Source organism: Scomber japonicus, chromosome 12, assembly GCF_027409825.1.
Source record: "Scomber japonicus isolate fScoJap1 chromosome 12, fScoJap1.pri, whole genome shotgun sequence".
Classification (NCBI taxonomy): Eukaryota; Metazoa; Chordata; class Actinopteri; order Scombriformes; family Scombridae; genus Scomber; species Scomber japonicus.
Genome location: NC_070589.1, coordinates 17,833,653 through 17,843,903, shown reverse-complemented (window position 1 = coordinate 17,843,903; position 10,251 = coordinate 17,833,653). Strand labels below are relative to the sequence as shown.

Below are 10,251 nucleotides of genomic sequence, written 5' to 3'. Positions count from 1 at the left end.
CCGGCCTCATCAACAAGGCCCGGGACCCCTGCTGACACAGACTCTATTCCACCCTTGGACACTACATTATACATTATATTAACATATCCCATAATCTTACATTTGTACATCTGTGATTATTCATCTAACATGGCTCGTTACTTAACACAACTTTTAATATTATAATTATTGTTAACTGCACACTGCATATATTGTTTACTCCTCGTCAATATTTTGTACATTTAATTATCTTCAATTTAAAAGTTAAAATCTGTAGCACCTATTCTCACTTAAATTATATTTGACATATTTTTATTGCAAATTTTGTGTATATTTTTGACTGTTATGCACCACAACACCAAGGCCAATTACTTGACAATAAATTAACCAATAAACCAAAGACAATCAACGCCAGGATAAAACAGTCTGAAAGATAACACCAGGCACACGGTAATGTCTTTCACAAAAACACTTGAATAAAAACACCTTAAAGTGCTAATACAGAGCAAAAAAACCATACAAAAGACCCAGAAGCCAGCAGTAATAAGTAATCATGAAGGCCATGTCATTGAAAAGCTTCACTACAGCATATTATTATTGCTTATATTATTTATAAGCAAGTAGGTGGAAAAAGAAGAGAAAAAATAAATACATATACAGTATCAGTATATTTATATGCAGGTCCAACTGTCACTGTTAACTACAGTGGGGTATATACAGTATAAACATGTGGATATATACACACTTTTTGTTCGGTATGTAGTCATATACAACAGTTTTTATATGTTTATTGCACACTTTGAATATAAACCAAATGTGATTCACATATATAATTAGTCCATGTGGTTATTATTGCACATGGGTTGTTTACTGCCATATGTGGACCTTGTATTGAATTGAATAAATAGGTAGCATTTACATAGTTATTGCTGTTGTTTATATTTGGTGAAGGTTTTATATCACCAACCACAAGACTACATATTTGTTTTCTAGTCAACTGATAAAATCTATTAAGGGCTAAAGTCTGTTATCTATTGTGTCAAGTATGAGCCGCTGAAATCGCTTCCTGTTACTGGCAATCCAAAGAGAGGACGTATTTTCCTCCATGCACAACTTGAAACCTCAAAGACCTGCTTCAAAGGCCATTTTTATTCTTTATGAGCACCTGAATAATTTTCTGTACAGTATGTCCCAAGTGTGTATTCTATCTGCGCTCCTTGCACTGCCGGTTTTTGGAAACTATTCAGCACATTGATCGACTTCTTGTTGTTGGAATATGGATAGTACAGTGGAAATATGACATGCTGGAGACGGGGCACCAAACAACCCCAGCCGATGAGATGAATTTCCTAACCAATGATCCAGATGCATGTGCTGTGAAAAGTCTTTCATTAACATGGGTTAGTAAACAGTCACATACCTACCACAGAAGTTTGAGCAGAGTTTTTTTGGAGACCTTTCCCATCACCATACACAGTGTTTCATATGTTCATTTTTACCCAAACAAATTTGCTTGTGCGGCCGTCTAGATTTGAAAAAATGACTTCCCTATAATATAGTTTGTGAAATGAATCAATGTGTAGTTACATTGTGGACTTTGGTTAATTTTAACCGGTTAATTTACAAATGCTTTATAAGTCATAATCACAATGTTTGTGAAATTATTTCCCTCCTTTCTATACCACAATAACATTTACTTTATCTAATTCTTTAGGAGGAGACCTCTGAAGTACTGTTTAATAACTTACCTGGCTAGAGGGCATCCAAATGAAAACCCATTTATTAACATTTACAACAGCAGACTTGAGTTATTTTCATTAATGACTGATTAATTTTTTTTTCACAACCTGGCATCACAAAAACCATACTTATCAATGGCTTATATAATATATAGTAAATAGTTAACATTATCTCGCCCAATGTCAACTGAAGCTGAAATGGGCTCCAAATTCCCTGTGACCCTCCAGAGGATAAGCGGTAAAGAGAATGAATGAATGACTGAATGAATAAAGGAATAATGTTTCACATGAACACTTGAGACATTACACTACTACAAAAACAAACCATGATGTCACCACAATAGAGCATTAAAAAGACTTTATTTGAGAAAATTGAGTGTTAAACAAAACATACAGTAGTTGATCCAAAAAGTGTAACACTTGTTTATTTCGACAGCATGAAATAGCTACATGAGCACATGATTGGTCACGTAAATAGTTGATTTGTAGGCTGTGGTAGTGCAATAGATTTGTTTGTTGGTTGTACTCCTAGAACAAGTCTATAAAAAGATTAGGAAGAAAACACACAATGCAATTTTTGTATCCAGTGTGTGAAGAGTGGGTAAGGTGCTCGACCCACTGAGGGCCAATTTAAGCACCATGTGCTCCACGGGCCTCACTAGCTTTGCTGACAGGAATGGAAACTGCAAGATTTCTCCAGAGCTGTTGGAAAGAGAGAAATATAAGAATTGAGCAAAAAAAAAAAAGATTATGAGAATTAAATTTTAAACTTAACTATGAAATCCTGTTAATCTTGATTTAACCCACAATAATACCAACCTGAAGCGGTCTCACCACACTCCCTCAGCCAGCTAATGGCGTTAATGTACGTAATTCCCAAGAACTGTTCAGTCGTTGTTCCACCTGGAATTTCCTGGAGACACTTGGTGGAGTCCTTGAAGAGGAGGTTTTTTCCTGCATCGGACTGGAACATCCTGAATGTAGCGTCGGAGCCATCTTTGCCAAACTTGGTCTATAAATAAGGAACAACGTTTTGATTTAAAACAGAGGTTTTCATTTTTTTGTTCTCTTGAAAGTTAGCGGAATGTCTGGTAAGTACATCTGCTAAAATGTAATTTTTGCATTTTACTTCATATTTTATAATAAAATAACCAATATTCAGCTATAGGTGTTTGAAGGTATCTTACAAAATAAATGTTTCACAGTTATTCTGGGTGAAAACAAAACTAAATACAGAACCTGAATCAGTAGAAATTGTAATTTAGCATAGCATCAACAAAAATAAAGTATCTAATACAGTAAAACAGATCACTCTGGCACTACAAATCCAGGGTTTAATAGATTATTACATGTAATAATAATTTGATGAAGCATGCAAAAATGTCCCTCTGAAAACATTTAATTTCTATTCCTAATCCATACAACCCTTCCTGACCTGCTGGTCCTGAAGAATGCGGACAACTTCAGAGTGCTTTTCTGGACGTGTCACCACAGCGTGTGCCGGCACCTGAGCCAGGTGGCAAGAGGCAAAATCGGTGATTGGAACTGGACCCTTCCCAGGGCAGATCAGCTCATAGTCAGCAGAACTCACACCTTGAGCCCATGTTGGACCCTGACCTGAGAAGAAGAGGTGGGATAGAAGAGAAGAAAAGAATGAATGATGAATGTTCTTGTAAATGAAACTGCGCTGTCGTAGATAAGATGGAAACCGTGTCAGTTTCTTACCATCGCTGTTTTCTGGAACAATTGTGTGTTTGATGAAGGCGACATCTCCGGCACCCTCAACAAGACATCTAAAGTAATATGCAGAACATTATTCATACCACTCTCAGTTGATTAGTGTAGTTTAGCATAAGGAAAGCTAGCCTAGTTAAAATATGCTCACCAGCAACTCTAAAGCTGTTAAAGTGGCACACAAGCAGAAGTGTAAAAATAATATGTTTGACATGCTGTAACTTTGTGGAAAACAGAAGCCAGCCTGCAAACTTATGCAAAAATGAATAATAAAACTTTTGTTTGTCAGGAAACTGTGGCATGTAAGTATCAATTTAATCATTAAAAAGATTTAGAGGTGCAGGTAGATGTATCTGTAACTTTGGAGAGAGCAAAGCCAACTGTTTGTATAAACATATATTTCTATTATATTTCTATTCTTACCTAAAGGCTCCAGCATAGCCATAGTACTGCTCATCAGCACTGGCTTTGCACTTGGACTCATCTCCCACAGCTCTGCCACTGCCGGCACACTGTTTACAGAATGAAGAGGCAGGATCGGCTCCAGGGGCACAGCCGCTAGTAAAGAACTTAGCTGAGGAGACGAGAGACAATGTCAGTACAATGGTGTTTTGCTCAGAGGTTTACAAAGATTAGCCCTGTTTCCAAAATAATTAACTTCATAAAATTGTTCAGTGGTTTTGCTGCAGACATTTTGGAGGAAAGATAGTTGCTTTTCCAGTTCAGAACATTTTATGATATACAGCACAGAAGGTGTAAGAGGATGGTCAAGGTGGATGGAAAGATTAATAATGCTTTAGTTGACATGGGTGGATTTTGTAGGAAAACAAATGATGAACAGATTAATTCAGAATAGTATTAACCAATTTAGTAGATTTGATAATAACGCTTAAATTGATAGAAAACATAAACTGAGCAGATGTTAGTGGTTTTAAATTAGTAGGACATGAACTTTGCTTTAAGCAAAAGCAGGTTCTTAATGGTCTTGGTGTGGTTACTCACAAAAGTCACAGTCTTTAGTCTGTTTGTGGATGAGACCCATGGGGATGTTCCAGCCAGCTGTTCTGCCGATGCCTGTGTGGCAAGACTTCTTGCCCTGCAGGGTCTCCCAGGTCAAGCCAGAGCTCTTTTTTACCACAGCAACAGCGTAGTAAGAGGAGGCTGATAATAAAAAGGGTGTAAGTACAGAAGGAGATAGATCAGAAAACTGTGCAGCAAATAATTATTAGTTACACAGTTTTAATCAAACTTAATTTAAAAGTTATTAATATTGCAAATGTAGTGGCAATAGTTTCCAAGATTTTTCCTGTTCACTTCCAATTAATGTTTTTCAATGAACTGCTAGAGTAACCCTGAGAGTCTGTCAGTCAGTGCACAGCAAGTCAACTGAACAAGTAGAGGAAAATAATGTTTCCAATAATACATTAATAATGAATGGACATTTACTTCGATTCAAATGATGATTTTCTTTCAAGGGGATTCCTGTTTTCCATATAATTAATCTAGGAACTTACGAGGATGTAACAAATACTTCAACCTGCTTGGGCATCATGTTTATATCACTGATGCTTTTTGTGTAGAAGAGTTGTATTTGATTTTCTATTTTTCACTAAGCTCTAGTGTATCTGTGGCAACTAAAAACAGCAGAAACAAAAGCAGGTTTAATACCTTCACCGCCGCTTGAGGTGCATTTAGCTGTGGAGAAAGACAGGGATACAAATGTTACTCATGTAGAAAAGGTAAAAATCAAATCCCAGGCTTGCATGGTGTGGTTTCTGTGCTGTCTAAGCATAATACCGTCATCATACTGCTCCACCATAGCAGGAACCAGACCGCACTTCCCAGCTGTGTACACCTGTCCTCCATCCACTGCTATTGCGTCAGCCTCTCTGCGCTACAGGAGGAGGATAATGAAGACAGCAGATGATCAGAGACTCAAAATAGAGCACAAAACCCAAGCTTGTGACAGATCCCCATATTTCCATCATGTTTTACCATAATCTTGCTCATACAGTCCTCAACTGAGGCGCCATTCTGGCATTCAATGGCGGCGCTTCCATCATCCCCCACGCTGTTGATGCTCCATGTGTCACACTTTGCTGTCTCAGCGTGACCCACAGCGCACCATCTAATGGCAGATGATGCAGCACCTATGGCCTGCTCTGGAAAGTGAAGTAAAACAGAAACATTAATGTCCATGTTAGTCTTATGGTTTATCTGTGTGCTTTGTTGAGTTTCTTTGATTTCAGCGTACCTTTCTTAAGGGAATGGACGATGCTCATGTAAGTGGCACCCAAATACAGGAAGGAGTCTGTGCCTGGGGGCAGCTGCACCAGCTTCAAAGTTGAGTCCTTGAACATCAGGTTCTTGGCAGATCCATAGCCATCAGATGAGAAGAGGCTAAAGCCCTGAAAAGATACAAAATGAGCAAATTCATTATGGAAGCAGTGAAACATATTGTGAAAATGTGAGGTAGCTGAAACCCAAAGTGACATTCTTACATGAATCATTTTTTATTATGAATCATGCTTTACCCTCTTTCGCTTGTCTGGCTAATCTGGCAGCTCTACCACTTGTTCTTGGTGTTGTATAAATCATTAGTCATACGCTTTTGTGTGGACAGTCTGTATTTTACCTGTACTGAGGTGAGGCTTGTCCAGATTAAATCGGCCAGCTGTTGATCCTTGCGGGTGACAACAGCATGAGCTGGTACTTTGGCCAAGTGGCAGGTGCGAAAGCTGTCGATGGGCGCTCTTGTGCCATCCTTGCACAGCAGCTCGTAGCTTGCCTTATCAGCGTCTGAGGGTGTGTCAAAGCAGGGATTTTGTTTTCATCTTTCAGTTTTACACTTTCAAACACACCCCTTAACAGTTCTCTCACTACCATGTTTGTTAAAAAGTCAGATTTCATGTTTGTGGATATACAAGTGTAATATAAAAGTAAAACAGAGCTTCACGTGTAAGAAAGGCTACATCACAGCACACTGTACTTTCATATTAAAAAATATGTGAAACCTAGGAGGAAAAGGAAAATGTCAGGGAAGGACATATCATCAGAAAGGATTCACTGCTGCTGCAAAAAAGCATTTGCTTATAAATAGTCAGAGACTGACATACCTACAGCAGATAATTAGCTTAAAATCATTAAAGATTAACTTTATCAACAAGACTGAAAAATGATATGACATTTGCAAGTTGGGCAAAATGGGTAATGTCTCCATCAGCTTTCAGCTACTTTATTCCTCTACTTTCTCTAAACCTCTTCTCTTTCTTCCCTTTTCTTTCCTCTCCTACTCACAGGTAATCATATTAACTATGCAGAGCTATTTAACAACTTGCTGTTAACAATATTCAGATTGTGAAGATGTAGCTTGACAACCGTGCTAGAATTTGTTTTGTCTTTACTGACAATATATAAAAAATCTAATAAAATTGTATCCAAAAAAAGAAGAAGAAAATTAAGAAAAGTAAATTTTTGTACAATTTACATAAGACGGTTTTTATATTATCGTCTCTAATGCAGATTTAGAACAAGAGATTGGCAGACCACCTTCCTTGGCTGCAACCACTACAAGCCAATAATAAATAAGATATGGAAACATATAATCTTGTGATACTGACCAGGTACAGTGAGGTGCTTCACAAAAGCCACGTCTCCAGCGCCTTCAACCAGACACCTATAAAGTAAACCAATCCACAGTTGCATCAACAGTGGCAGGTTTTATGTTCATTTTAATATAATGTTAAATACATAAATGCCACCGGATTACAGACTGAGGAAGAGAAATGTGTGGAGGACAGATTAAGTCAGAGTAGAGTTTAGAAGGATCAAAGAAACACATGATACTGACTGGAAGGCACCGTCGTAGCCATAGTAAGGCTCCTGGTGGGACCTGGAGCAGTCTCCCTTGCACAGTTCACACAGTTTGGAGCCTCTTGTTGCCCCCGGGGCGCAGCTGGCCTGGAAGAAGGTGCTCACCGCTGCAAAAGCAGAAACATGGCCAAGATATTAGAAATGTTGAGCCCCTTAGACCCCATATCCTCAGAAAGTTTGACCAAAAAATAAAAAATAAAAAAGTCTGTTTGGATGTGCTGTTTCCAACCAAGGTGTTTGAACCAACAGGATGAGAAGTTTTAAAGAGCATAGAAAAAATGTGTTTTTAGCTCCAGAACAGTTTTGAATCAACTTTTGAAACTCTTTTGCTATTTATATATTTGTACGTTTTATTTACTCAGCCATGTCCATTAGTACATTTTCCCCAACAAAAAAAGATCTAAATATGTTTCAATTAAACATCAACCATGTGCAGGTTTTAAAACTGAAGGTTGTAAACTCCATGTTACTAAAACCTCCAAATTCTTAGAAGAAAAAACATTTGAAGACATGACCTTTGTGCCCTTAACAATGGCAAAACTACAACAAAATGGTCAAATATGATTTTTTTTATAATATACTGTTTACACATTAAAACAAACTACACAGGAAGATAAATACTTCTTAATTCAAGGAACGTGCACTCACCCTCCTCCACTGGTTTGTCCTCAATACCCTGCCATTGCAGTATACCCATGGACACCAGAGTGCCAATGGGAATGTTCCAGCCTGCGGACTTGCCCAAACCAGTGTGGCAGGATTTCTTCCCCTGGAGCTCTTTGATGCCAAATCCAGTGCCCTTCTTCGCCACGGCAACAGCATAGTAACAGGTTTCCGAAGCTGGTTGAATTCAGAAAGAAGTTCAAACATTCAGTCGATATAAAATGCTAACATGCCTAATGTTCCCTTTTATAACATTTAATATGATTATATATTTGTATGTACGTTTGCATCTTATTCTACTATTGTCTTATTATTATTATTATGAGATTTCTTTTTTTGATATTTTTTTAGACAATCTGCTATCTGACAAAAAAAAGATTCAGTTTACTAGTTCACTTACATGTTCTTCTTTAAAAACACACCATGCAGGGACAACAATGGAAATTCTGCCATGTTGCATTTTTATAAATATATCAATAAACTAAACTACAATTTCCTTCCAGGCATTTAGGAGTTAAACATATGTTTAAAAGTCACTGAAAAGCAAAGAGAAAAGCCAGCTGATGAGTAAACGTACTGGTGCCGTAGTCCTCAGCAATAATGGGATGCAGGTCGTAGTTTATGAGTCCAGCTGTGTAGACGTCTCCACCGTCCAAAGTGATGGCATCTGCTTCACCAGCCTGTCAGAGGACACAGATCTTTACCAACCAGCACCAGCAGTAGCAGTAGCTCAATAAAATGCAGACTGTGTTGGTTTAAGATTTATTTTGTTGGTAGTAAAACTATGAGGTATTTAACTTGAACACTTTAATCTTTGGCTACTTTCTACTTTTAACTAATCCGTCCAATAGACGCCCTTAAAAACCCTCACCTCAACCAGCTACAACATTTAGATGCTGCTTCCATGTCACTGATTACTGCTTATAACATTAACAGTAAAAAAGGAGCCACAGATGAGTATTTTTTATAACAGAGCTGCTAAGTTTAGAGCTGCAACAATTAGTCGATTAATTGATTAGTTACCAACTATCTAACAATTTCGATAACCAATTCATCACTGTCAGCAATTTTTAAAGAAAATAAATATCCACATTTTGTAATTGCAGTTTCTCAAATCTTGAATCTCTTCTGGTTTCTTTAGTCTTGTATGAGAAAAAATATATAAACTGGTGATCTACATTTTACAACATTTTACGAACCAAAAGACCGACTGATTAATCGATAAAATGATGGACAGATTCATTGTTAAAAATGGCAAATAAAATAATCGCTCGTTACACAAGCCTAGTAGAGTTTGCTATTAATTTACTGTAGTCATAATATCTTTTAAATGGTCTGAGTGTCTTCCAATGCTCATTAAATGGCCATTCAGTGTTTTTGGCCAGCTTATTTATTTTTTGTATTAATGTTCAAATTTCTCACCTTAATTGCAATGATGCAGTCGAGGGTGCTATCTTTCTTCACGCAGGTGAACACGGGCGCTGCGAGTGCAAGCGCCGAACATTTCTGATACTCTTGGTCGGACTTTACGCACCACTTCACCTTCTCAGCGGGGGCCGCCAACGCCGAGGCTGCCAGAGCAAATGGATAAACACAAAAGCATTAAAATATTGAATGAACGTCAAATAACTGAGGGTTGAAGGAAAATGTAACGTTTCTTTACCGAGGCACCCGAGCAGAGCCAGCAGGAGCAGAGGCATCATGTTAGACTTGTGGAGGAGGGGAGGGGGTCTCCAGGTCAGCAGAGTGTGGGGAAGCAGCTCAGGCTTTTATAGCAAAGCTGGGGAGAAAAAAAGGAAAAGGAGGAAAAATGCGACAGTTTGCTCAAGTTTCCTAATGTGTGCGTGCATGGGCGTGTGTACTTTTGTGTGCCTGTACACACACACACACACACACACACACACACACACACACACACACAGTACAGATCCATCATGTGGACAATTTCCACATGATGGAAATTCACAGACACCGTAAACTAGTGAACCATTGTTTGCACTATCTGAAATCAGAGAGCAGAAACGCACTAACATGTCACCTTTCACACATTAAACAATAAACAACAAAAGGAAACATGAGCACCAACAGGCTCTCCAATCAGGACCCACATTATATGATTCATGATGTGTTTGTGCTTTATATTTTATGCTTTTATATTTGTGTGCTTTATGGTTTAGGTAATTGCCAAACAATTGACAATTACCAAAAATGCAATGGATTGATTGATTGACTGAAGTGTTCATTGGTTAATGTCAAGGACCCC

The 10,251-nt window shown here is 38.0% G+C and overlaps 1 protein-coding gene across 1 annotated transcript; it reads right to left on the bottom strand.

Moving 5' to 3' along the window:
* Positions 1 to 2,061: 2,061 nt before the first annotated feature.
* Positions 2,062 to 9,791, bottom strand: tfa (transferrin-a). The gene is made up of 17 exons (XM_053330243.1): positions 9,652 to 9,791; positions 9,411 to 9,559; positions 8,566 to 8,668; positions 7,974 to 8,165; positions 7,303 to 7,432; positions 7,073 to 7,128; positions 6,088 to 6,251; positions 5,707 to 5,860; positions 5,448 to 5,614; positions 5,250 to 5,346; positions 5,121 to 5,147; positions 4,455 to 4,613; positions 3,876 to 4,026; positions 3,444 to 3,511; positions 3,154 to 3,335; positions 2,538 to 2,730; positions 2,062 to 2,420 (listed from the first exon to the last, which is right to left on the bottom strand). The coding sequence occupies exons 1-17, from the start codon at positions 9,689 to 9,691 to the stop codon at positions 2,377 to 2,379; spliced, it is 2,076 nt and encodes a 691-aa protein (XP_053186218.1). The 5' UTR covers positions 9,692 to 9,791; the 3' UTR covers positions 2,062 to 2,376.
* Between the last annotated feature and the right edge of the window lie 460 nt (positions 9,792 to 10,251).

Excerpts from the sequence above, each read along its gene's own strand:
- tfa (XM_053330243.1), bottom strand. The coding sequence starts at position 9,691 with ATGATGCCTCTGCTCCTGCTGGCTCTGCTCGGGTGCCTCG. Across the intron at positions 5,861-6,087 it reads CAAGCCTCACCTCAGTACAG|GGCTTTAGCCTCTTCTCATC; the intron begins GTAAAATACAGA and ends GTATCTTTTCAG. Across the intron at positions 3,512-3,875 it reads GGCTATGCTGGAGCCTTTAG|ATGTCTTGTTGAGGGTGCCG; the intron begins GTAAGAATAGAA and ends ATATTACTTTAG.